Below are 26,390 nucleotides of genomic sequence, written 5' to 3' on the forward strand. Positions count from 1 at the left end.
TTTTGCCAGGCAATTCTGAGTCCTGACCTCCAGCAGCAGCCACCTCATCTAAGTTGTGAGGCCTTCTGAGCCTGGCCACTCCAAGTCCTGCACCTCTCTCTCCTGGGAGGGGGCATGGGATCTGGAGAAATGCCCCTTCCTCCGCAGTGTCTTTGCAGCCAGCCAGGAGGAGACGCGGTGTTGGAGGGGGAGAGAAGCTGGCTGAACCGTCATCCAGCTGACCACAAAGCTCTCCCTCAGAGCTGGGGTTGGAGTGACCTCGCCCTGACTCCGCCCCACCCCTGGACCCAACCACTGAGCCCACCCGACATTCAGATAAGGTCTAGTTTGCAACTCAACCATCCAACCAAACGGGATTTTATTGTTAAAAAAGGAAGGAGAAAAAAAAAAAAAAAGCCATATCCAAGTAACAAAACCAGATTCCCTCCCCACCCCCAGCCATCACCCGGGAAGTACCTATCAGCCCCTCCCCAACCATCCAAATGCTCTGGCCCCAGGTGCCCATCCCACTACAGTTCCCTCCCCCATCGCCAAGGCCAAGACTAACCCAGGCGTGTGCAGGGTTTTGGCAACAGTGTTCTGAGCAGGGCCGGGGGGCCTCCTGGGCTCGCCTCCCTTCCCGGTGGCACTGGACGCATGGAAGGCTGCGCAGACACCCCCACAACTCTTGGGTCTCAGGAGCCCCAACCTTCTGAGCTCCTGCTCCACCTGACCCCCAATGCCCAGGGTTCATTTCCCCTTCCCTGCTACACCCCCCATTCAGCCTTGGGGGCAGAATAGCTGGTTCCAGGCAGGACCCTTCAGTTGTGTCGGAAGCGTCCATCTTTGCCATGCGTGCTTGACCCGTGGGGCAGGTGGGGTCCACGAGTGACCCTTCGGGAAACTCCAGCTGGGTTGGGGGGAACAGTAAGGGCTGAAGGGTCTCCAGGGCCTACAAGAGGGAAGGGCCAGGGTCAGTAGTTGAGAAATGCCCTGCCATCTGCATCCCCACTGCCCAGTGGCCTTGGGCTCCCTAGGGTACAGCCCAAGTTGCTAGTCCCATGATGTTTGTCAAGAAGCATGCTTCCAGTCAGGGCCAGTCCTAGGGACAGGGACCTCGACATGCCCCTCCCTGGGCTGGCCAAGGCCTCCCCTTCCCCATTCCCTCCCTTGAGGGTACTGACCTGTGTTCTGGCCTGTGGGGAGTTTGACTTTGGCCAAAGGCAGCGTGACCTTTCCCAGGTGCCTGACACCAGGGCTTGGGTGCCCACCCACTGGCGTCTTGTGGTCCGGGGTGCTCTCTGAGGGCCGGGGCCCCAGGAGGTGTGTCTTGGGGCGGGAGAGCTGTGGTGGTTGGGAACAGTGAGGTGAGGCCAGGCACTGCCTGAGGGTCTGACACAGGGCTCTGCCCCGCTCCTGGGCCAGCCTGGGACAGAGGCCTTGTGGAGGGCGGAGCCGAGGGTGTGCAGGGCTGGAGGTGCCCTGGGGCTCTGGAAGAAGCGAGCCCTGAGCTACCACCCACAAGGAAGGTACCCAGACACCTCACCCCTTGCCCTGTGACCTCGAAGGACCGGGACCTCCGCTTCCTCCTCTTCGCCTCCAGGGACTCCTCTCTTTTCTTGCCTGGGCTTTTCTTCTGGCCTCGCAGCCAGAACCCAGGGCCACCACCTCGATGCCCAACTGCCTGAGAAGGAGTCTCTCCTGTGCTGCTGGACAGGTTCTCCTCGCTGGCAGCGTGTTGCAGCGTGGGGCTGGGTGGCCGCTTGCATGCCAGTGGGCCTGGTGGCCGGGCATCGTCAGCCTCGCTCAGAGAGTGCAGGGACAGGCTGCTGCGCTCCATGGCAGGCGCCAGCAGGTGGCGCCCCTCCGTGCCCAGGGCCCGAGAGCGCCGACGGGCAGCTTTCACAGAGATGCACTTGGTACCAGTCAGGATTTCTTTCCTCTCTGCAGCACAGGACATGGGGTCAGGGCCACTCTACACCCCTTCTCTGCCTGGCAGAAATGAGCAGGAGACAGGACTCCTGGCTTGCTGGCTAAGACACACTCATCTGTAAATGGGATGGGAAAACTAACCCCCACAGGCTTATTTAGACGATTAACAGAGAATGATTATTGAGTGGGAAGGGGGGGGCATGATTCAAAGTGCAGGTGTCCCCATTTCAGTTTCTGATTGTGCCGCCATCTCTATGTGTCCTTGAGCAGGTGGCACTCTATAGAGAAGCAGCATTCAATGCATGGGCTTATTCAGCAAGGCAGAGAACAAGAAAGGGCTTTGGGCTGGGTGAACTGATCATTTTTTTTTTTGTACTGGTGGTTGACTGATTAAAACACCCAGAGGTGCTTTACCACTGAGCCACATCCCCAGTCCGTTTTATTTTTTGAGACAGGGTCTTGCTAAGTTGCTTAGAGCCTTGCTAAATTGCTGAGGCTGGCCTTGAACTTGCAATCCTCCTGAATCAGCCTCCTGAGTGGCTGGGATGACAGGTGTGAGTCACCATGCTGGAGACTGCACCCAGGGCCTGTGTGCTCTTCCACTGCCACATTCCCAACCCCAAGCCGAGCAATTTAGAGGGTGCCAGGCAGGGCAGGCAGGGGGCAGCTCACCTTTGTGGGATAAGAGGATCTCTGACAGGTTCTCGCTGCTGTCTGGGGAAGAGGTGATATGGCTGCCCAGGCTGTCTGGAGGCAGGGCCTGGGGGTGAAGTGGTTGGGAAAAGGAAGGCCTTGAACAGGGACCCCATGCCCCACTCAGCAGGGGCTGCAGGGTCTCAGAGGTGGTGGCCGTTTTGCAAAGACTGTTTGCTGGGTACCCACCCCTGAGCCCCCCTCCCCCCCAGCAGTAGAGCTCCTGGAGCCAACAGGTGCCCAGAACTCACCTCCTGGGTCACCAGGCTGCCACCCTGGATGGGAGGCGGGGTGGGCACAGAGGAGCTCTTCACCTGCCAGGCCCGGGAACTGGCCTTGAACATGTGGTGGGCGTCACTGAAGTTGACAGAGAGGATGGGGTGGCTATGACATCCCACCCCACCCCAGGGAGAAGCTGCTGGCCCAAAGGGACAGAGAACCCGGGAGTCCCAGCTCCAGGCCTGTGCCACTTCCTCCCTTTCATTCTAGTTCGTCTCCCCACTCAGCACAGATCAGCGTTGGCATCCCAGACAGGACACAGCAGGTGGCTGGCAGCAGGCTGCCTCACCTGTCCAGGGGTGGGAGTGTGCTGCCCTGCAGGTGCTGAGCCTCAGAGCTCAGCGTCTTCACGCTCTCCAGGTCAGAGTCTGGGGTCAGTGTGGCTCCTGCTGGGGCGATTTTGGGCAAGGAGCTGTCCTGGGGAAGGAAAGAGCAGGGGCAGGCCATCAGGAGACTTGGTCCTGGGGCAGGCAACGGCACTGGGTGACAGAGGACACGGCCTGTAACCTAGGCTGGGAGACCTTGGGCTCTGGATCCTTGGGGCCAAGCTATGGTCAGCCAGGCAGCTTTTTAGTGGTGCTGCTGGTGGCCTGGTCTCTTCGGAGGGCATCTGGGGCCATTTAGGATATCTCAGGTGGCCAATCCTGGCCCTCAGACCCTGGGTAGGGACAGGTGTCAGCGTGGAATGCCCAGGGGTGGGGACCTTACTCAGGCTTGGCAAAGTTTGGGTGGAGTAAGAAAGAAGTCACCTCCTTGGGGTGCCAGATAGCCTGGTGCCATCCACTCTCCAGGCCTTGCCCTGGGTGGCAGCGCCCCCCCTCACCACATGCTCACGTGCCCAGGCCCGCCAGGCACCCACCTGCAGGGCCCTGGAGGCAACGCGGTCCATGATGGTGGCCCGCTCCAGGCTGCCCTCCTCCAGCTCCCGCAGGTACACTTCGTAGAGCTCCTCCAGGTGCTGGGGGACAGCCAGGTTGTAGTCTGCAGGGGGAGGGCAGGGCTCAGCGCGGGCCTGCGGGCCCTCCACCAGTGGTGCAGACACGCGGGGCGCGGGCCCTACCGTCGATGATCTGCCGCTGACCCTGGATGATCTCGTCGCAGAGGCTGCGGTGCTGCTCCAGGCGGCACAGGGCCTCGCGGCGGTGGCGCAGCGCCCCGTCGCGGAGCAGCGCGTGCGACTGCATCTCTGTGTTCTCCACCTCGAGCTCGTGCACGCGGCACAGCAGGCTCAGCACCTCGCGCTGCTCTTCGGAGCCGATGCGCCGCGGCAGCGTCTCCTCCAGGCGCCGGCCCCGCGCACGCAGCTCCCGGCAGCGCTGCTCCAGCGCCAGCTGCGGGCAGCGGGCGATCAGCACCAGGCAGCGCCTGCCTGTCCAACCTGTCCTCGCCCCTCCAGCCTCGGAACTCCAGGAATGGGGAAGGGCACCATGCGAGGCCAACCCTCAGAAGGGGTATCTTGGGCCTGCAACCAGGGGCTGCTCCAACACGGTCTCTGCGCACTTTCTTGCACCCTGACCACCCACCCAACCCTGGAGCCAGATGGATAACTAGTTGCTGAGCCCCAGCCCCCAGGTCTCATTATACCCTGAAGTCCCCCCCCCCCCAGTTTGGGTAACCCCAGAACAGAGGCTCCTGTTATGGGAAAGCCCTGATCTTGACTCTCTGGTGTGTGCCAGGCATTGATTTTAATCTCTCCAACGGCCCAGTGAGGGCTGCATCATGACTGCTCCCACTTAAAGATGAGGAGTGTGAAGCACAGAGAGGTTGAAGAGTTTAGCAATGTCACCCAGCATCTGTGGTCTGACCTCCTAGGTCTCCCTCCTCGCCTGCCTCTTAAACCCACTCCCCTCCCCTCAACCCAGACACCTTCTCCTTGTGCAGCTGCTTCTGCTTGCCCACCAGGGCCGCGATGCTCTCCCGGGCGGAGGCCACCTCAGGTGGTTCCAAGATGTCCAGCTGGTCATCGCCGGTGTCTGAGTCCTTCTCGCTGTCGTCCTTAGTGTAGGACTCCTTCCTCTGCTCCTCCCGCCACTTGAGGGCCCTCCGTGAGTTCTCATGCTCCCAGCTGCCACAGTCCCACCCCCAGGAAGACACAGGGGTCAGGCCTGGGGACAGTGGGTGCCTACGACCCCAGCTCCTCCCTCCCAGGCCTGGGGCGGGACCTGGGGGCTGCTGGGGGCTGCTGGGGGCGGTGCTTACCCGGCAATGGTGAGCAGGTGGCGGGAGGTCTCGATCTGGACCTCCATGGCTTGGTTCTCCAGCTCCAGCAGGCGCCTGCGCACATCCATCTGCTCCTGGAAAGCGCTGATGAGCTGCTCCCGCAGTGGCCCCATCTCGTCCTGCTCGCCCTGCCCCCTGTGCAGCTGGACCTCGGCTGCTTGGTGGTGGGTGGGGAGGTCAGTGGAGGGGACAGGCTCAGGCCAAGAAGGTCTGTGCCCACCCAGGGCCCTCTCCACACTTTCTTCCCAAAGCATTGCCCCCACTTCCTGTGCAGCCACTTCCTGCAGGAGAACCTCCCGGATTACCTTATCCTCCCTCCATACACTCCCACAGGGTGCCGTTAGGCTGTGGCCCAAAGGTGACCCCAGCTCCTCCATAGGAACTGGGTTTTGCTAGCGCCAAGCACCTGTGTGTCAGCTACATACAGGTGACCCTACACGTCATTGCCATGTTGGAAAACCATCATAGCAAACACACAAGTCTATGAGGGAATGTGCCCCTTCAGGTGGGGGCAGACATGTCCCCATAGCACCACAGTGGCCAGTGTTAAGTCCTGCACAGCTAAATGTTCAGAGTCTCTCACTTGTGTGTTCCCACCTAATGTCCGACTCTCTGAAGCAGAGATGGTGATCTTAATTTACAGGGGAAGGCTAGATGGTTCAGAGAGGTTGAGTGCCTAGCCCAAGCCTACCCAGCCAGAAAGAGCCAGGGTCTGGATGAACCCAGCCCTGCTTGTCCCCAGAGCAGGGAGAGACAACCTGGTGGAGGGCTGCTGCCCGGGGCACACCTTGGATGTGGCGGATGTCACCCCTCCCCAGCTGGCCCTGGGCCTGGCCCCGCCCAGCCTGCTGGTCAATCTTGCATTTGAGCCGCTGGATCTCTCCCCGCAGGTCAGCGATGATGCTGGTGTACTGGGCGATGTGGTAGGAGACGCTGAGCAGGTTCTGCTTCACCTGTGGGGAGCAGGGGATGGGAGCAGAGGGCTGCAGTCACCCAGCCTGCCTCTGCACTCCCCAAGGCCGGGGGGACGGGGGCTTCTCTTTCCCCCCTCTGCCTCTCGCAGTCCTTCTGGACGGCAGCCTCCTCTCACATCTGCCTGCCTCTCCTAGACCTGTGATTTGAAAATGCTGCTTCTGCTCATCAACCTGCAGGGTTCCCTGCTGTGAAGGCCTGCCCGAGCCCTGGGCCTGGGGTTCAGCGCCCACCACTACCTCCTGCGCTAGTCAAGGAGCTATCCTGCTCTCCCGCGCCACACAGACACCATCTCCTGCCCACCTTCGGAATCTCTGCCCTTCCTGCTTCCACACTTCTGGAATGTTCTCTCCAGTCTTCAGAGCACCACGGAGTCTCCAAGAAGCTCCAGCGCTCCCTTGGCCTGCCCACTGCCCACCCCCTGTCTTGCCTCAGCTCCTGCCCTTCCACCTGCTGAGCTATCAGTGAACCATTTCCCTCCCAGTTCTGGAACTGGACTGTAACTTCAATCCCCCACGACAGTGACGGTGGCCTCAGGGCTGGAAGAAGGTTCCCAGCTCTGCCTTGCAGCCACCCGCTGCCTGCTCCACACCTGGACAGGCTGGGACAGACTCTTACGAGGCGGAAGGGGTCCCAACAGGTGCGCCCAGCTCCAGTCTGCACGCTGTCTCTGACCAGCTGGCAAGTCCCTTAACGTCCCCAAGCCTTGTCGTCCTAAATGTGTACTGAGGAAGCAGAGACACCTGCCTCGTGTGGGGACTGAATGAGATCACAGGCTAAAGAGCCCAGAGTAAGGGCTGTCACGGCCACCACCTCTTCTCGTGGCTACTGTGACGAGGTGCTGGGGAAACGCAGAGGTCAAAGGGACCTCAGGGCTGGGGCCCGAGGGCCCAGGTGGGGGAACGGCAGAAAGAGGGCCCGTGGAAGCCGGGCTTCCAGGCAGTCAGGTGCTGGGAAGGGCTGGCAGGTCACATTTTTGGGTGAGGCCAGTGGGTGACGGCTGGGGTGGGGGCAGGGGCGAGTCAGGAAAGCTGTGCCTGGGGTCCTCACCCTTACCTTCACCTCCTTTCCCCCCAGGACGGGGCGCTCCACCACTGAGCTGCATCCCCAGCACTTTTTTCTTTTTTTTTTTTTTTTGACAGGGCCTCACTAGGTTGCTGAGCCTGGCCTTGAACTTTGGATCCTTCTGCCTCTGCCTCCCGAGTTGCTAGGATCACAGGTGTGCGCCGCCAGGCCTGCCCCTCACCCTGGTCTTAATGTTCTTGGCGCGGCCAGCGTAGGTCAGGGTGTTCCGGGACTCCTCGAAGGCGGTGCTCGCAGGACTGATGTGGGCGATCATCACGGTGCGGCTGTTGCCCCCCAGCGAATCCTGCGGGGGGGGGTGGTGGTGGGGAGTGAGGTCCCCGTGACCACTCCCTGCAGTGCCTCGTGCAGGCTGCTCCCCGTGCTCTGGGGATGCTCCTTGTGCTCCCCTGCCCCCTTCTCTCTCTCCTGCACACTCCGTGGAGCCTGGCTGCTGGGCACCAGGTGGTGTAAACAGCACAGGAGGACGAAAGGCCCGGCTCGGCCACTGCCAGCTACTTTACTCCTAATCCTGAGCTGCCTGCCTTTGTAGATGGCAGTCCTTTGCCTCTGTCCCCACCTCCCTGCCTAGTGGATGCAGTCCCCACAGCAGCTGATGCCCATGCGTGAGAGCCGTAGCCGTGCTGACCAGGAGACCTCTGTGCTTTTTCTACTGCCCCGTGGTGCGAGCCCCGGCAGAGCACCTCAACTCCTCTGTGCCTCTGTTTCCTCATCTACAACTGAGACGCCCTCCCCAACTCATAGAGTCACGGACAAGACTAAAGGACTCGGGTGAAACGCTGGACAGAGGGCCCAGATAGGAGTGGGCACTCAGTGAACATAAGGCCCAGGGCATCCCTGCACAGAGGAGGGGACAGTTAAGCCGTGAGATCGACTGTCTGCCAACCAGATGGCTCCTAGTTCTCTTGGACCCACAGTCGTAGAAAGGGGGTCAGGTCCCTTCTTGCTGCCACCCTTTGGTTGGAGTTCTAGATGAAATACAGGACACCCAGGAACATCTGAACTTCAGATAAACAATGAATGAAAATGTGTTTCCAGTATTGCACGGGACACACTTACACTGAAACTACACTTTTTATCTGAGACTCAGATGTAGCTGGCTGTTCCGTTCTGTGTTGTCTGTTTCTGAGTCGGGTCTCACCCTGCTGCCCGGGCTGGGCTCAAACTCCTAAGCTCAGGTGATCCTCGGGCCCCGGCCTCCCGTGGGCTGGGACTCGGGCTGGAGCCACCTCCTGGATTTGCTTATTTGTTCAGCCCCGGCCCTGGTGCCCGCGCCTGGGCTGGGCCGCTGGTACCTTCAGAAGCCGGGTGAGCTTGCTGTCGCGGTAGTTGACGTACTTGTTGCTGCCCCTGTCGCTCAGTGCGTTGATGCAGTTGCCCAGCGCCAGCAGGGAGCGGTTGATGTGGGCCCCCTCCTTCATGCGCTGCCCGCGATTCCGGGTCTGGGGGTGAGCAAAGGCTTAGCTGGGGCCTTGGGAGGCAACATCTGGGGGAAGGTCTCCCTGCCCCCCCTTCCCCGCCACCTCCCCTTCCCCACACTGTTTCACTGAAGCCATCTCCCAAGCCCTGGTGACCAGTTGTGAGCCCTGCTGTCTGCTCCGGGCCCTGAAACCTAGCTGTACATGACATCAGAGAGCCTTGGCCCGCCCTCCTCCCAGGTGTCCCTGGGGGCTCTCCAGGTGAGAACAGGAGCCTCTGAACAAGTGTGGGGGGGTGGACAGAAGGCCGTGGGGCAGGGCTGAGAGTGGCTGGGTCCTTGTGTCCCTTGGGCAGAAGGGTGCAGTCCACAAGGTGGCTTCTTGGGCTGCTCAGCTCCAGCACGGGCTCTAGGGGGCGCTGCAGAGTGTGTGAGTGTATGAGTGTGTGTGAGAGTGTGTGTGTGTGTGTGTGTGTGTGTGTGTGTGTAGAGGGGGCATGGGTGGTGGAGGGTGGTGGGTTCCTCTCCTCCTCTTGGCCTGCCAGGACGGTGTCCAGGCCCAGGGGCTCTGCCCATAGTACTCCACCACGGGAGCCATCTCTGCCCATCTGGTGCTGCAGGACCAGCTGGCTCCAGCTGAGGGAGGACACGCCCTTCTCCCCGGGCTCCTCCTCACACTCCTCTAGGAAGGCCTCTGGGATTTGAACCCACGTTCAAACTTGAAACCCGTTCACTCCCCCGACTGCCATTCCCCTGCATCTGTTCCCGTGTAAACAGCGACACCACCGGCCTCCTTGCCCAGGTGACCATGAACCCCAAGCTTGTCCATGGAGCGGGTCCAGGCCCACGTCTGCTGGGAGGTGCCACCACCCAAGGCCACAGGGTCAGGGAAGCAAGGCTTAGGGTGGGGCACAATGATGCTGCCAGAAATGAGGGACAGGGACCTTCTACTCTCCTTGATGTGACTGGCAGTTCCTCTTCCACGCTCTGCCCACAGCCTCTCTCTCCCCCTAAACTCCTCATCTGGCCCTCTGTCCTCCCCCTCCTCTCCCGTCCTCCCACAGCTGCCCTGGCTCTTGGCCCGAGGCTCCGTCCCTTCCTGCCTTACCTTGGGGGCCTGTTCATCCCCCCACCTCCCTGGGATATCCGCTCCCCCAGCCCCTGGAAGCTGCCCCCAGTTGCTCCCCAGCCCCCAACATCTGGGGGAAGGTCTCCCTGACCCCCCTTCCCCACAGACCCCCCTTCCCCGCAGCCCCCCCTTCCCCGCAGCCCCCCTGCGGCTGGCCTCACCTGGGAGGCGCGCTCGGAGCCCGCCAGGTCGATCATGAACAGGCGGCCCTGCCGCACCTCCTGCAGGAGGTGCTTGACCCTGCTGCGCTGGCGCACGGCCACCTGGAGCACAGCGTGGGAGCGCGAGGATGTCTGGTTGGCGGCCGTGGGCTCCTGGGTCCTCTGCCGGTTGCCCTTCATCAGCAGCTGCATGATCTGGGGTGGGGGCAGGCAGCTCTGGACGTGTGGGGCACAGAGGAGGAGCCAGGGCCTGGGGGCTGGGGGCCGGGGGCTGGGGGCGGTCTGGCACCCCGCCCTGGTACTGGACATCGGATGTGGCAAGTTGGGAAAGGGCAGGTGGGGTGGGCTGGCCTCCGTGTGCGGAGAGGCTTGGCAGGTGGCCTCAGTCCTCTGGAGGGTGTAAGTGCAGAGGCCATGTAGCCTGGCCCCTTGCCCTGGCCAGTGCAGTGGGCATGTGGCAAGTGGAGTGTCCCTCTTGCTGCCACTCTGGGTTCTTGGCCCCTAAACCCCAGCTGGGCGCCAGTCGCTCCTGCTCCAGTCCCCACCCCTCCGGCCCCTCGTGTCCCTGGCATGGCCCTGGGTTGGCCGCACGAGCCTTGCCTCCTTGGCCCTCTCTGAGTAGCCTTGGCAGGGAGCACAGCCTCCCCAGCTCCCTCCCCGCAGTCCAGGGCCATTCGTTCCTCAAACAGAACCTATCTGCAGGGAGGTGGGGGGCGGGGGAGCACACCAAGGACCCAGCAGCCGCCATCTGGCTCCTGAGGGACAGAGGATCTCCCGGCCGGTGAGGGAGCTGCCCTTCACTGTCCAGCCGGCAGGCCAGGTGGAGGCCTCCCACTGGGAGCCTCCGGGAGGATCAGGCCTGCGGTCTCAGGAAACGGCAGGGCTCCCCCACCTGCCCGCGTGTCCAGCGTCAGGAGGGCGCTCTGCCCCGGCCCACATGTCAACCCAGAGGACCCCTTCGCGACATGTGGGCCGGGGCAGAGCGCCTCCTGACGCTGGACACCGCGGGCAGGTGGGGGAGCCCTGCCGTTTCCAGGTGACCTGAGGCTGCTTCTCCCGGGGCTACAAAGTGGGCCTCACTGGCTGCCGGCTGGACAGCTGCAGGCAGCTCCGCCTCGATGCTCTTCCTGGGCTGTCACCGGGGAGATCATCTGTCCCTCAGGAGCCAGATGGCGGCTGCTGGGTCCTTGGTGTGCTCCCCCGCCCCCTCCCATGGGCAGATAGGTTCTGTTTGAGGAACGAATGGCCCTGGACTGCGGGGAGGGGAGCTGTCTGGGAGGCTCTGTGCTCCCTGCCAAGGCTACTCAGAGAGGGTCCAACGGGCAAGGCTCGGCTTTAGAGCCACAGGGTCCTGAGTCTGAAGGCTTGTTCCCTCACCTACTGTGTGATGTTGATCCAGTGGCCTAACCTCTCTGAGCTCACTTTTTGTAAGGTAGGGAAGTGGGAGAGCAGCCAGGAAGCTGCCTGATGACCGGCTCCGGGCAGGTGGGCCAGCCCCTCCTATGCACCTCTTATACAAGCCTGGGTGGGGCTCACCTCCAGGTAGGACATGGACACCTCATACTCCATATCATTGCTGGTCTCCTCAATGGCACGGAAGAGGTCATTGAGGGTCCGAACGTAGATGCCGGGCTCGTGGTCCGTGCCCAGCATGGTGTAGGTTTTCCCGCAGCCTGGGAGAGCCGGGTGGGGGAAGAAGTGAGGCCTTGCTGGGCAGGTGCTCCTGGAAACCCCAGGTCTGTCCCCAAGGCCACTGCCCATGGCCAGGGAGGTGTCGAGGGGCAGGAAGGGTGACGGCCTTGGCTGGGGCCGGGTCTTTGGGACTGAGGCCCTGGGGGACATTAGGGCCCACCCCATCTTTGATTGCACCCCAGTTGAGACCACACTAGTTCTCTGATGAGGGTGAGAGGCCTGGCTCTTGTGGGGCACACAGGGGCACCCCAGTCCTGACCCACTACTGGGCTTCCCCTCACCTGTAGGGCCGTAGGCGAAGACGGTGGCATTGTAGCCTGAGATGACACCTTCAATGAGGCTCTTGGTGGTGGCCTGGTACACCATCTCCTGCAGGGAAAAGGGGACCGTCAGGGGCCTGCGACAGACAGGGCAGAGCACAGATGGCACAGATGTCCTGGCCCTGAGAAGGGGAGGCTTCTGGCCCAGGAGCCCCGGCCGGGAGGAGGGGGAACAGAAGGTGGACGCATCCCACAGCCCTGGGGTGCCAGCTGCGGAGCACTCAGGACACCTGAGACGCCACCCCACAGCCGGCTTCTGGCCCTTTCCCCTGAGGACACCTTCCATCTGCTCCTGGAAGCTTCCTGAAGACGGGCGAGAAGGGGGTCCCTGGGAGGGTGTCCGCTTCCCTGAGGCTCTCCTCCACCTGTCCCCCCATGCCAGACGGGCTTCGGGCTTCCTCCTCTGGCTCTGATGTGGGCCACCATGGAGTGTTCCAGGTGGCTGTCGTGCAGGGTGGCAGGCGGTGCTAACCCAAGTGTGTCCATGCAGGTACACACAGGTGTGCGTGCCAGGCAGGTGTACACAGGTGTGCACGCCAGGCAGGTGTACACAGAGTGTGTGCCAGGCAGGTGTACACAGGTGTACGCGCCAGGCAGGTGTACACAGAGTGCGTGCCAGGCAGGTGTACACAGGTGTGCGCGCCAGGCAGGTGTACACAGAGTGCGTGCCAGGCAGGTGTACACAGGTGTGCGCGCCAGGCAGGTGTACACAGAGTGCGTGCCAGGCAGGTGTACACAGAGTGTGTGCCAGGCAGGTGTACACAGGTGTGCGCGCCAGGCAGGTGTACACAGAGTGCGTGCCAGGCAGGTGTACACAGAGTGCGTGCCAGGCAGGTGTACACAGAGTGCGTGCCAGGCAGGTGTACACAGGTGTGCGCGCCAGGCAGGTGTACACAGAGTGCGTGCCAGGCAGGTGTACACAGAGTGCGTGCCAGGCAGGTGTACACAGGTGTGCGCGCCAGGCAGGTGTACACAGAGTGCGTGCCAGGCAGGTGTACACAGGTGTGCGTGCCAGGCAGGTGTACACAGGTGTGCACGCCAGGCAGGTGTACACAGAGTGCGTGCCAGGCAGGTGTACACAGGTGTACGCGCCAGGCAGGTGTACACAGAGTGCGTGCCAGGCAGGTGTACACAGGTGTGCGCGCCAGGCAGGTGTACACAGAGTGCGTGCCAGACAGGTGTACACAGGTGTGCGCGCCAGGCAGGTGTACACAGAGTGCGTGCCAGGCAGGTGTACACAGAGTGTGTGCCAGGCAGGTGTACACAGGTGTGCGCGCCAGGCAGGTGTACACAGAGTGCGTGCCAGGCAGGTGTACACAGAGTGCGTGCCAGGCAGGTGTACACAGGTGTGCGCGCCAGGCAGGTGTTCACAGAGTGCGTGCCAGGCAGGTGTACACAGGTGTACGCGCCAGGCAGGTGTACACAGAGTGCGTGCCAGGCAGGTGTACACAGGTGTGCGCGCCAGGCAGGTGTACACAGAGTGCGTGCCAGGCAGGTGTACACAGAGTGCGTGCCAGGCAGGTGTACACAGAGTGCGTGCCAGGCAGGTGTACACAGGTGTGCGCGCCAGGCAGGTGTACACAGAGTGTGTGCCAGGCAGGTGTACACAGAGTGCGTGCCAGGCAGGTGTACACAGGTGTGCGCGCCAGGCAGGTGTACACAGAGTGCGTGCCAGGCAGGTGTACACAGGTGTGCGCGCCAGGCAGGTGTACACAGAGTGCGTGCCAGGCAGGTGTACACAGGTGTGCGCGCCAGGCAGGTGTACACAGGTGTGCGCGCCAGGCAGGTGTACACAGAGTGCGTGCCAGGCAGGCACACACAGACTTCCTAAATGGGGACACTCTGGAAATCTGATCACTGAGCCAATGATGGAGGGAAGATAGGGGTCAATGTCAGGGCCCCTGAGTGGGACAAAGGTTTGAGAAGGCTCAAGAGTGTCTCCAGGCCCTGCCCCCCTCACCTGGGTGGCAGTGAAGTCAAAGGCCACGTCGAACAGGTAGGACTTCTCCCGGGAGCGATGTGCCCGCAGGATGTCATCGGGGTCCTCCATTGGGTCCATGAGAACCACCATCTGCAAAGGTTGCCAAGGGCAGACCAGCGTCACCCAAGGTCCCCAGAGCCCAGGGCCCATTCCTGCCCCTGTCCACTCTCGGGGTGTCAGGTCCGGACACTTGGCCTAGGATGCCCAGAGGAGAAGCCGCCCTGATGACAAACAGTGGCTCCTGTGAGACGGGCACAGCCACAGGGAGCAGAGAGCTCTGTGGGGTGCCCCAGACGCTGGCAGAGCTCAGATCCTGGCTCCTTCCCACCTGCCACGCTGCCCACGGTGCCCACGGTGCCGCCTGTACCGCAGGAGGAGCGACCACGGGGCTGGGTCACCCTACCCACCACCACAGAGTCCCTCAGGGAAACAGTCGTCACTCCCGCTGGACAGACGGGGGGCTCAGGGTCTGAAGAGCTACCTGCCCTGGCCACACACTAGCTGGTGGGGGCCGGGGCTCAACATCCAGATCAGGGTTTGAAGCCCAGACTCAACCACCTCCCTGCAGCTGCGTGGCAGCTGGGACCCTGCTTGGGCTGCCTCGTCCCTCCACACTCGGCAGGCAGCCCACAGGCAGGGCAGGGCATGGCAGGGCAGGGCGCATAGCAGTGGGCAGCAGGTGACAGTAGCGGCGGGCAGCAGGGGACAGGCATGAAGAAAGCAGCTGGCTTGGGGGCTGCTCACCTGGGTCTGAGGGGAAGTTGGGTGATTGACAGCTTCGAGTCTGAGCTGGGGGTCTGCCTGGGGGGGCCTGACTGGAGCTGGGATGGGGACAGAGCTGCCTAGTGCGCGCTGAGGCTCCCCCGCTGCAGGGCTCTGTGTGTGTGTGCGCTAAGGTACAGAGGGGCCTGGCTGGGTTTCTCCCCTGCTCTGAGGTGACTGAGGGACCCCTCTTCCAGAACTATCTCTAAGCCCATCCTCTGCCCACGTCCTCGGTGGGCTGGGACTTGCTCTGGGCTCTGTTTGAAGAGGCGGAGGAAGGGCTTGGTTCCTTGCTGGAGTCCTGGCCTAGGGTCGGGTGGGGGAGTCAGTGGAGGCTCACGGAAGCCACAGAAGATGTTCAAAGAGTCCTGGAGGCCTTGGTTTGGGGGGTGCAGGATGAGGGAAGAGGGGCTGGAGAGACTATTGGGACAGCCTCTGAGCCCTGCCTCTCAGAAGCAGAGTGGCCTCGAACAAGCCCTGGGACCTGCCGGAGCATCGGTCTCCTCCTCTGTGCTACCTCCCTGCAGGGCTGTGAAGATCCCGAGACAAGGGTGAGAATAAGCTAAGTGCCCAGTGGCCCTTCAAGGGGCTGTTAAGAGGAGAGCAGAGATGGAGGCAGGGGACGGGGAGGTCACCTACTTCCCCACCCAGGACGGCCATCAAACCCAGAGGGGTAAAAAAAGGAAAAAAAACCCCAAATGAAATAGAAAAACAGCTAAAAAGCAAAAACAAAAATCCAGAAAACTTTTTAAAAGACAAAGAAAACGAGGGCTAGGGGTCTAGCTCAGTCGGTAGAGAGCTTGCCTTGCACACACAAGGCCTGGGTTCAATCCCAGAACCACAAACATAAATAAAAGACAAAAAAAGCAAAAGCAGTTGGGTGTCACCCCACCTTCGCACAGAGCTCATCTGTCCCTTTGGGCCCCCACAATGCAGGCGCCCTCCCCTTGCCCCTCCACCGTCCCAAGTGACTGGCACCTCTAAGTGCTGCTCCGGGACTGGGAACACCCGGGCTCCCTGGGGTCCCGGCTTTGCAGACAGCCAGGGGAAATAAGCCACCACAGCGCTGGCCTCCTAATGAGCAGGGCCTGTTCCCCGGGGCGGGGAGCTCCACAGAGTGCCAGATGGTGGCCCCTTCACCCCGAGCAGGAGCGGCAGGGCGGCCTCACGCCCCTCGCGCACTCTCTGCAGCCGATCCTTACTGAGCCTTTAGTGTGAATTCATGATTATTCTTCTCAGATGCGTGGACTGAGGCACAAAGTCACATTGCTAGGAATCGGCAGAGCCAGGGTTGGGGCCCCGGCAGGCACCTGCCCATCCTCCGGACCTTCTTCTCACTCCCTGCTCTCACCCAGGGCCTGGTGCTCATTTGGCCCTGGACACAGAGGTGAGCCAAGTCCTAACAGGGAAAGGTACAGGCTGTCAGCTTTGCCCCACAGAGGCAGAGACCGTGGCTGAGCTCCCTCGCTGGTCAGCAGCAGGGCCAGGGTCAGTGATGTCCCAAACAGCTTGCAAAAAGACGAGGCATAGGGAGTGGTCACTCAGAGGGGGCAGCAGAGGCTGGCGTGAGGTGGCAGGAGCCCGACCCGGGCGCACAGCAGAGCTTGTGGACCTAGGAGATCTGCGGTGGGTCCCTCTGGTTCTAGCTGTCAAGCTTGAGGATTTGGGAGGCCCAGTCCCAGGAGGTCAAGGACCTGGGACTCCCAGCAGGCTCCCCTCTGTATTGTGTCTATGTCCTGGGATCGAAGCCTCTTGCCTTCTCTCCTGGACCCTGGGGTGGGCACACACCTGTGCTCACTACACCCTAACCTGCCCAGGCCCTTCTGAGATTCTCCAGGAGGGAGGGGCCAGGGGACCCTGGAATCCCATCTGATTGGACAGGAGGCAGAGGTCCTATCCAATCAGATGGGATTCCAGGTAAACCAGTCAAAGATGAGGGCTCCAGACAGGCTGGGTAGGGGAAAGAAGGCCACCTCCCAGCCGGCCAAAGGCTGGTGGCCACAGAGAGCTAAGCACAAGGCGTCTGGGCTGCACTGTCACCTGGGGGACCCAGCTGGCCCGGCCACTGGTCACCTCCTGAAGTCTCTTCCAGGATCTGGTCCCTGTCCTCAGCTGCCAGCAGCAAGAGCCCTGATCAAGTTTCAGACTCAGCTGAAGATAAAACCTGGCTCGACTCCCCTGGCAACTGGAGCCCGACCCACTGTGCCAGCTCCCACCTCGGGTGCCAGGCCTCCTGCCTTCAGTGCTCCCTGCCTCAGGTGCCAGACCTGCCTTCAGTGCTGGGGAGGGTGAGCAGCATGCATTGCCCATCCCCACCAATGACCTTCCCAAGACCTCCAGCACTGCCAAGGTCACGGCACCTCGGGCATCTGGTCCCTCTGACAGCGAACGCTCCTGTGTCAATGCGCTGCGGCACAGCTGCCTTGGTGCCCTCTTAAAGAGGCTCTGCCTGGCTTCCATCTGTCTGCGCCCAGCCCCTGCCCCTCCCTCCTGTCCACTGCCACACAATGGAGCCCTTGTGCCAGGTGAGCTGGAGAAGGGGGCTTGAGCTGCTAAGGAGACCAGCCTGGGACATCAGGGAGGCAGAGCCCTGGGCCAGGCCAGCCCAGGAGGCTACAAAGTGAGGCCGGTGTCCTGCCTTCTGACACTCCTTGGTCATTTTAATAAACAGGTGAGGGTGGCACCTAGCAGGAGACGCCTAATCCTGCCAGGACGGGAGGGCTTCCTGGAAGACGTGGTGCTGGCACTGGGTCCTACAGATAAGAACTGACAGAGCTCTGGGGGAGAATGTTCTAGAGAAAAGCATGAGCAAGGCAAATAGGTGAGGGCAGGCTGTGGGTGGTGGTCCTCCGCTCGGATTGCTGAGGTTTCTTGGGAGAGATGCAGAGTTGGAAAGAACTGGGGGTTCACCTCCTGCCCCTTCTGCCAGGAATCCCCGCAGACAGATCCAAGGCTTCTTGCAGGCAGCTACCCAGACAAGCATGCTGCACGCCCTGTGCCCAGGCCCCCAGTGAGCACACTCAAGCCCTCACCCTGGGAGCCTCCCTCTAAATGTCACGCTGGCTGGCACACAGCACCCACCCGGGGGATGACTGCTGAAGAAAGCTGCATTTTGAGCATGCCAGGCAGCGCGCTCAGCGGCCGTAGGAGGGGGCACTCCTGCTATGGCTGGACTGTAGATAAAGACTGAGCCTGGATCAATCCTCCACCCAAAGCCACTGCTGCAGAGTGCAGTCAGTCAGGTCCAAAGCTGGTTCCAGAATTGAGGTTCCTCACCCCAGCCTCGCACCCCTGACTCTCGGTGTGAACAGCGGACAGCGGCTGCCCCATGAGGCGAAGCCCACCTGTCAGGACTTGAGTTGTGTGTTCCTCTCTTCTGCCCCAAGTTCACATGAAGTCCCCAGCCCCGTACCTTAGACAGTGACCTTATTTGGAAATACAGTCGCTGCAGCTGTAATCAGTTGAGTGAGGACAAGGGCTTGACGGGAGAAGGGTGGGGGCGGGCCCTTCCCTTCCCTCAACAAGACCATTTATAAAAGAGGAGTCACAGACACACACAGGCAAGGTGATGTGGGGAGAGTCACCAACGAGCCAAGGAGAGAGACCCGGACCAGACCCTTCCCTGACACTGATTTCAGACTCTGGCCACCAGGGCTGTGGGGGAATAAACTTGTTCTTCAAGCCACCCAGCAGAAAGCCACTTTATTACAGCAGCTTTGCAAACTAGTGCACCTCCCGAGGTGGGCCCCTGCCCTGGGAATGTGGGTGCAGCCAGGACCTGAGATGGCACATCAGCCCGGCCCTCCCTCAGCCCCAGGGGTTGGCCTCTGCACGAGCACCCTCTCTCCCAACCCCCAGGGAATGCCCGTGGCCAGGGGCCGTCAGTGCTGCCAGGGGGCAGGAGACAGGCCAGGAGAGGGAAGGTGGACGTGTCCAGAGGGCTCTGCCTTGCAAGCCCAGCTGCCCCAGCAGCCCCAGCAGCCCCAGGCCTCCCAACTCAGCTTGGTCCTCCACTCCACAGCCTCCATTCCCAGCCCTACTTCTAGTTCTGTGCAGGTACAAAGTGGAATTCCCGCCCACTCGGAGCTTGGAAACCGAGATCCTGCTGGGGAGGGGGTCCTGGGCCCAGGGACAGGCTCCTTCCCAGCACTCCGAGGTGAGAGATCCTCTGCACAAAGCACACCAGGGGCTCTTCCTGCTGCACCTACTCGGCTGCCGGGGCTTCGATGGCGGTTTTCCCAGGACTCCTCCCGGCCTTCCAGCGGCGCCTAGACCAGGGCTTTCCAATCCCGCTCTGGCCATTCCTGGTGGCGGGGGTGGCCTGCATGTGGAATGTCTGGCAGCATCCCTGGCCTCTGCCCACTCCATGCCCGGAGCACCCTGCCCCCAGTTATGACACTGCCAAATGTCCCCTCAGGGCAAAATGGCCCCTGATGAAAAATGAGGGCCTAGGCTACTCTCCAGCCTCCACAGCTGGCAGTGAAGGTCCCTGAGGGTGGGGGTGCCACAAATGTGGCCCAGTGCGGTGTGACCCTGAGCCCGTGGCATCCATTCTCTGGGCCTCCAGTTTGGCCCAGTTTGAGGTCAGGGAGGACCAACAGGGTCCTCCTGGAGCCTCCTGTAACCTGCAGCCTCCATCCTTCTCAGAAGCCTCTGGCTGGCTCTGGTCATCCCCAGCCAGGCTCACGTCCCCTTTACCCACACGGTAAAACAGAGCACAGCAAAACAAAACTGGTCCTGGCTGGGTGGATTTCAGCCCTGGGTAGCTATTTCTGGTTTTCCTTTTTTTTTTCTTTAAGGAGAGTTTGATGCTGGTCATATTTCTATTTAGATTGTACCAACTTACGAGTTGTCAATAAAGGAGACTTTGATCCCAGGAAAGGGTCCCTGGGCCCTGTCAGTCTCCAGGCTGCATGAAGAAGCCCAGAACAGAGTCTGCTGAGCTCATAAAGCCACCGAGGCCCAGCAGGCTGCTTAGGACAGAGCCCCATCAGACTGATGTCCTGGTCACATCTCCACTGGCTACAGGACTCTGAGGACCCCTTGACGAGGGGTCTAGTGTGTGTCTATCAGTGGGTCTGCATCTGTCTTTACCTGAGTCCCTCAGGAGTGGTGCTTGTAAGCATATTCCCAGGCACCTCCAGATTCACACGATTATAACCTCTGGAAAAGGGGGGCCCACAAATCTGCATTTCATTTTTTGGTGATGCTTGGGCCCAGGGCCTTGTGCATACAAGGAGGCACTCTACCAACTGAGCTACATCCCCAGCCCCAAATCTGCATTTTTAAAAATATTTATTTAGTTGGAGATGAGCGCACAGTATCTTTATATATTTTTATGCAGTGCCGAGGATCGAACCCAGTGCCTCACACATGCGAGGCAAGCGCTTTACCACTGAACCACAGCCCCAGTCCCCCAAATCTGCATTTTCAACAAGAATCCTTTCCTATACCTATTCAGGCAATAAGTGTAAGAGTCCTGTATCCCCACAGCATTATACACAACAGTCCAAAGTGGGCACAACCCAAATGCTCATAGACGGATGGATCCATCCATGCCAGGGAATAGTGTCTAGTCAGGAAAAGGAATGAAGTCCTGAAGTCAGCTCTCATGCGGGTGAACCTCAAACCCGGTACACGAAGGGGAAGAAGTCAGCCATCAAGGAGCACCTATTGTATGACCCATTACATTAAATGTCCAGAATGAACAGTTCAGAGACAAAGGGCGTGGGAGGGGCTGGGGACATCGTGGGGATGGCCAAGGGGTAAGGCAAAGAGTCCTGTACTTTCCCTGGTCATTTGCCACTGTGCTCAGCTCTTGGGGGCAACAGGGCCAAGAAGCCTAGATGGCGTGTAGCTCTGCTGTCCCCCAGTCAGGCAAGGGAGCCCAAAGCAGCTGCACAACAGGAGTCACTGTCTCTGGCTCTTAGCATCTGTCACCTAATGCTTTCTTCTCCCTTTACAACAGCCCCACATTGTGAGGCCACACGCCCCCCACACCATTGCCCTTTACCCCTGGGGTGTGCGAAGCAGGTTCTTGTCCTTCCGTCTTCTGAGGAGGCCACAGAGACCCAGGGAGATATTTGCTTGCCCATGGACACCCGGCCAGACGTGGCAGGGCTGGGTCCCCTGGAGCCCAGGTGCAGTGCTGCGGGTCTCTGTTCTGTCGGGAGCGGGCTCTCTTCCACCGCTCTCTCCTTTCTGCACCCACATCACATGCCACACCCTCCAGCCCCTCTGCTCCTCCTTCCCCTCCCCCTTGGTCCTGCCCTCCCGCCTTGGTCCTGCTGCTGGACCTCCTGCAGGGTCCCTCCTGGGCTCCACAGGACCCCGGAACCAAGGGTGGCAGCAAGCAGATGAATGCTAATTATAGGATGATACAACTGTCTGTTGACTTAAATCCTGCAGAGAAACCGGGACTCAGCAAGGAGGGTCGGCAGGCTGTGGGGGGCTGTGGGAGGGAGAGGTGGCTTCTCCTCCCGTCTGGAACCCCCTCGGGGCCTGGCTTCAGGGTCCACTCCCACCCCAGACACTACCGAGGCACAGAGCTCTCAGCACACTCTTCCAGGGACATGACAATAGGGAGGTGGTCACTGGGGGGCCATATGGAGCACTTCGACACAGAGAGGGGGAGGCAGGAGGATTTTAACTCAGGGGCCTGAGACCTTCCCATAATTTGGCCCTTGAGGGGGATGAACATATATTCCCCTGCCCTGCAGCAGGCGAGTGCATGAGCCCTCTAACTCAGGGTCCTCTAGGGACCTCAAGGAAACCTTTTGATTATTGTCTTGAGCTGAACTGGAACCCTGGGACCCCAGGCCCCAAAGGCACCTGAACTGGCCCTTTTACAAATCCAAATCCTAACTCCAGCTTCCCCAGAATCCAGGAACACCAACCTCTTGTCCCCAAGGACACTCTGCAAGACTGGTTATCATCTCCTGAGTTCCAGGTGTCCCCAGGAGAACGGTGACGTCTGTCCCTAAGGAGAGTTGTTCTGGGACCCCATGAAGGAGGCCTGAGCCAGTGGGGGACACCACGGTACCTCTCCCCCTCAGGACCCACTGGGCTGCGCTGCCACACTGCCCCTCCCTGCTGACCACCCAGGGGCTGAGCCCTGGGTGGGGACCTCTAGGCTGTGCCACTCAGGGCTCCCCCACCCATGGGCCCCAGATGACACCAGCAGAGGAAAGGAATCCACCAGTCCCCATGGCAGGCAGGAAGCAGGAAGCAAGAGGCAGGGCCCAGAGCCCAAGGCCAGGGGGGCTGGGCCTCACCGGCCATGACAGCCACAACCCAGGGAGCAACCCAGGAAAGCAGGGGACAGCCCCACCCAACACCTTCTTTACAGGAGGCAGGGCACCATGTGGGCCACTTGGGCCCAGGGACACCTTGGCTGGACAGAGACACCACTGCCAGGCGGTCCTGGGCAAGCTCCCAGGCTCACCCTGGTGACCACTGGGCCCCAGGCCCTAGAGGAGGGAGGAGAGAGTCACCTGGCTGACTGGCCTCATCTGGGAGGCTGAACAAGACTGGACCCCCAAGCCTCCCCCTGGGCCAGAGCCAGGAAAATCTCAGGGCCACTGGAGAGAGGCCCTGTGGGGGGGCTGGTCAGAGCGGGGGACAAGGGAAGGCTGCTGTCCGTGTGGCTCTCAGGCCCATGATATGTCCTAACGTCCGTGCTACCAGGGCCTCATCTGTCAGGGGGACAGCCTGCTTTAGGAGGTTCCCAAACTGCCGGCTTCAGGGCTGGGCCAGGCCCCCAGGACAAGGCTGCCTTTGACAGAAGGAGCTCAGGACGGAGCTCTCTCACCTCTCCACCCACAGAGGGGCACCTCTGGTGGACTGCCCGCTGGTGGCCTTCTGCTGTGTGGAGGTGTGGTTCACAGGGTCAGGCTGGATCTGCAGGCAGCCCCTCCCCTGCCCCGGAGACAGAATGGAGCCAGTGTTCCCTGAGTGTGGCCGCACAATGGGCCCAGCCCTCCAGGGAGTGTCCCATCAGTTAGTATTTTTCAGCCCCCGGGGGCCAGCTGGGAGCCAGGAGCAGCCAAGAGAGACACCATTGTCCCCAGACAAGGACTTGATATCCTTGGGGGAAAACTGGACAAACAGGGAGTGGCCTCGGCTGGGGGGTTTCTGCTCTGAGCTCTCTGGCTCTTCAGGGATGCCCCTTCATGAGCTGGTCCAGCAGCCCTGGGGACCTTGGGCCCAGCCGGTGAGGGTGACCAGCTCCTGTGAATCGCTCCCGCTGGGCCGGGCCCTAGATAGCCCTGCACACCGGCCCCTCAGAGGCCCTCTAAAGAAGTCATTACGACCGTTGTCCCATGCACAGAGGCGGCACCGAGGGCCACGCAGCCGGCGGAGGCAGGACCCACACGGCCCTTCTGTGCACTCACCCCTGTGCAGTGGCCTCGACCCCTGCAGGCGGGGCCTTCTCTGTCCCCTTGCTTTCCCAGAGGCCTTTGAGAAGCCAGGGAAGTGAACCGGGCGGCTGGTCGGTGGCTCTGCTGGGCCCCTGCTGCACTATCACAGTGGAAGGAGGCAGCTTAGTGGGCACCTGCCTGGGAGCCCAGGGGCGGGCAGGCCTTGGAGGCTGTGCCCACCCTGGTCTGTTGATTCTCGCTCTTGCATCTGGCCTGAGGGACCGAGCCTTGGTGCAGGGACTGGGACCCAGGGTGCCTTGCTCTGCCCGGCCCCCCACACCACCCCCACACCACCCCGACAAGACAGCAGGAAAAGCCAGCAGCACAGCCCTGGAGCAGAGGCAAGAGGCCACTGGAACTCTCACGCCACTGTACCACCGTGATGCTCTACCCGGGCACCAAACCTGCTCCCACCATTACCCTGAACACCCCAGCACCCGAGTCTTCATCTGCCTCCTCAGACAAACATCCAGGCTGCGTCCACAGAGTGTTTGGTCCAGCCCGCCCATGTCTCCAGCCCCATCTCACACCTCTTGCCCCTCTCTCCAACTTGAGCCAGCCTTTTCTGTTATCCCACTGCATCATCATCCCTCTCACCACAGGCCCTTTGCACATACAAGTCCCTCTGGTCAAAATTCCCCCTCTTGTACACTCCTATTTATCTCCTTTCCTACTTGTTTGAGCTCAAGCACATCTCTTAAGGGAGTCCTCCCTCACCTCCAGGACTAGCCCATGCTCCCCCTTATTCTCTGGCACTATGCAATTTTTTTTAAACATTTATTTTTTAGTTGTAGTTGAATACAAGATCTTTATTTTATTTATTTATATTTATGTGGTGCTGAGGAACGAACCCAGGGCCTCGCATGTTCGAGGTGAGCGCTCTACCTCTGAGCCACGACTCCAGCCCACTATGCAATTTTCACAGCCTGCATTAGCTTCAAACTCCTGTTTGTTTCAATTCATTAATGCCTCATCTCCTGGCGCCAGACTGTAGGTCATGGGGGAGGACAGGATCTTTCCTATTGACTGTAGTTCCCCAGCTCCTAGCATGGTCCCCAGCATGTTGTGGGTACTGGACAAGTACTGCTGTGTCCTGTATCCTGCCCCTGTCATCATGAGGGACTTTACAGCCAAGGAGTTTACAAAACAGGAACACCCTGGAGGCGAGCTCCAGCTCTGACCCTGTAAAGGCGTGCAGACGTGTTACACGGAGTCAAGCCACGGGCACCTGAGAGATGAGTGACCAGGGCCTGGGCTACATAAGCGCTCAGCTTTCCAGGATCAGTCCAGAAAGACTTCCAAAGGGGAGGCCCCGGCTTCCTCGATGACTGGTCAACGGTATAGTCAAGAGTTCAGGGAATAGAGGAGGAAGACCCTGGGAGCCAGAGGGCCCTTCCTGTCCCCGCCAGGTGCCCTGGGCCGTCTGAGCAGCCTCTGCCTGCAGCTTCTGGCTGAAGTCCCACATACCTGCTCGTCCACCTTATGGGCGATGAGGGTGGCTCCTTCCTCCAGCTCTGCCACGCTGATGGGCCGGACCCTGAGCGCCACCTGGGAGAGAAGGCCAGACCTCAGAGGGAGAAGGAGAGGGCCATGCAGGCCGTGGAGAGGAGGAGGAGAGGGCTTTGGGATTTGTCCTGCAAGCAGGGCCATGGCCTCTCCAGAGTCCAGCTACCCAGGCTCCTTTGTTCTAAGGAAAACTCAGTGAGTCAAGGTCACTGCCTAGGTCCGAGGGCAGCAGGTCCAGCGCATGTCAGGCTGTGGGTGAGTCTACCCGTCTCTCCAGGGACCCACGCCTCGGGGACAACCCCAGGGGAGGGAACAGTCTGCTCCGGCTGCATCAGTCACTCGCCCAAATTAAACATCCACGGCTCCCTGGGCACCGGTGGCACCGTGTGTCTGTGGATGACTCACTACGCCCGCAGGTGCAGGCACGGGGGCTGTGGGATGGGGCCTGGCAGTCGGGATGCAGCTGGGCAAGAGGCCACTGGCAACTCTCATACCCTTGTCTCTCTTCCCCTGGTCATCCAGCCACCTGTGATCACATTCCTGCCCCAGAAGAACGCCACTGAGGAGTGAATCTCCCCAAAGAACTCAGTGGGGAAAGGGGGAGGGTTTCTTTTGCTAATCAAAGGGACACACCCGTCGGCTGCGTGGGTGAGACTAAGGGCCTCCCTCTACCTTCCGAGGCCCCTGCCCTGCCCTTCTGGCTGAACTCTACCAGGGACGGGGGGAGGACCCTGTCCTGCTGGAGAGGCTGTTCCAGACCCTGGGGCTTCTTGGAGTTGGGACATTTTCAGGAGACAGGGTCCCTTACGGAGGGTGCAGGGGTGGTAACTTTATCCTCCAGCCACATGATCGCACCTGCTGGTGTTGAAGCCCGTTCCCGGGCCTCAGAAGGTGGTAGCTGGAAAGAGGGCTGGAGAGAAAGGCCCTACCCAAGACTGACGGAGGCCTTGGAGCCACCGCGTCCCCTCTTCCTCATTCCATCCCAGGACTGCTGATAACCAAGAATATCTACCTTCAGTCCCTGCGCCCCCCAACCCTTACTCCCACTTCCTCATCTGGCCCAAACCCCATGCTGGCCACTTCCAGAACTTCTCCCTGGATTCAGAGTCCCGACTTGGACGGTGTCTCCATTGCAGTCCATGGGCCAGCTATTACCCAGCCCGGCGTCTCTCCTGGCACCCGGTGGCTGAGGGGGGTCTTGTCTTCCCATTGTGGTCCTCAACTATCTTTACTCCAACCCCCTACTGGGGGATCCCCACTGGCTCACGAGGAAACCCCCACTTTCCTTCTCAGGACAGAAGGTCCAACCTGTTCAGGATCAGAGCGCACTCTTGCCCCCGAGGCTGCTCTGGTTTGGGGAATGGCGATGCTTGGGGGCAGTGCGCTGGAGCTGGGTTAACTTTCCAGCCGCAAGTGGATGGCCACCATACCTTCTGGACACCTGTTCTCTGGGACTTAGGCGAAGTTGCTCTGGACAGTCCCAGGCCCTGTCCCTTGCGTGTCCTCTTAGTGGACACTGTCTGCAAGACGCGGACTGAGGAGGTTTGGTTTCGGGGTCTGGAGGGGGCGAGGAGGAGCGTGAAGAGTCTCACCATGAGTTGCTGGTCCTTGGAGTCCCCGCTGTCCTTCATGCTTGCGGCGGAGGGGGCGCTCAGGCCGCGACACCGGGCATGGCCGAGCCGCACCCCCACCACCGTCTGCCGGGTGGCTCCCCGCAGCCCAGCCGCTGCTGCCTGACAACCCGAAACCAACAACGCGCGGACGGCCCAGCGCCGACCCGGAGGCGGGGCCTGGAGGGCGGGGCCGGCGTCGCCCCGCCCCTGCGCCTGCCCCTCCCGCGCCCG

The 26,390-nt window shown here is 61.0% G+C and overlaps 1 protein-coding gene across 1 annotated transcript; it reads right to left on the minus strand.

Moving 5' to 3' along the window:
* Positions 1–624: 624 nt before the first annotated feature.
* On the minus strand, positions 625–26,191 carry Kif19 (kinesin family member 19). The gene is made up of 19 exons (XM_077110561.1): positions 26,139–26,191; positions 24,508–24,588; positions 13,838–13,948; positions 11,839–11,926; positions 11,402–11,538; positions 9,866–10,060; positions 8,454–8,600; positions 7,322–7,444; positions 5,891–6,056; positions 5,083–5,257; positions 4,750–4,948; positions 3,944–4,214; positions 3,743–3,864; positions 3,173–3,300; positions 2,856–2,961; positions 2,584–2,671; positions 1,526–1,923; positions 1,164–1,323; positions 625–931 (listed from the first exon to the last, which is right to left on the minus strand). Exons 1-19 carry the CDS (start codon positions 26,175–26,177, stop codon positions 801–803), a joined length of 2,865 nt encoding a protein of 954 aa, XP_076966676.1. The 5' UTR covers positions 26,178–26,191; the 3' UTR covers positions 625–800.
* Positions 26,192–26,390: the final 199 nt, after the last annotated feature.

Source organism: Callospermophilus lateralis, chromosome 11 (assembly GCF_048772815.1).
Source record: "Callospermophilus lateralis isolate mCalLat2 chromosome 11, mCalLat2.hap1, whole genome shotgun sequence".
In the NCBI taxonomy this organism is placed as follows: Eukaryota; Metazoa; Chordata; class Mammalia; order Rodentia; family Sciuridae; genus Callospermophilus; species Callospermophilus lateralis.

Bases quoted from the DNA above. Each gene is read 5' to 3' on its own strand.
- Kif19 (XM_077110561.1), bottom strand. From the start codon at position 26,177: ATGAAGGACAGCGGGGACTCCAAGGACCAGCAACTCATG. The intron at 11,927-13,837 runs GTGAGGGGGGCA...TTTTCCCTGCAG, and splicing joins TTGACTTCACTGCCACCCAG to GAGATGGTGTACCAGGCCAC. The intron at 2,962-3,172 runs GTGAGGCAGCCT...TGTCAACTTCAG, and splicing joins ACACTCCCACCCCTGGACAG to TGACGCCCACCACATGTTCA.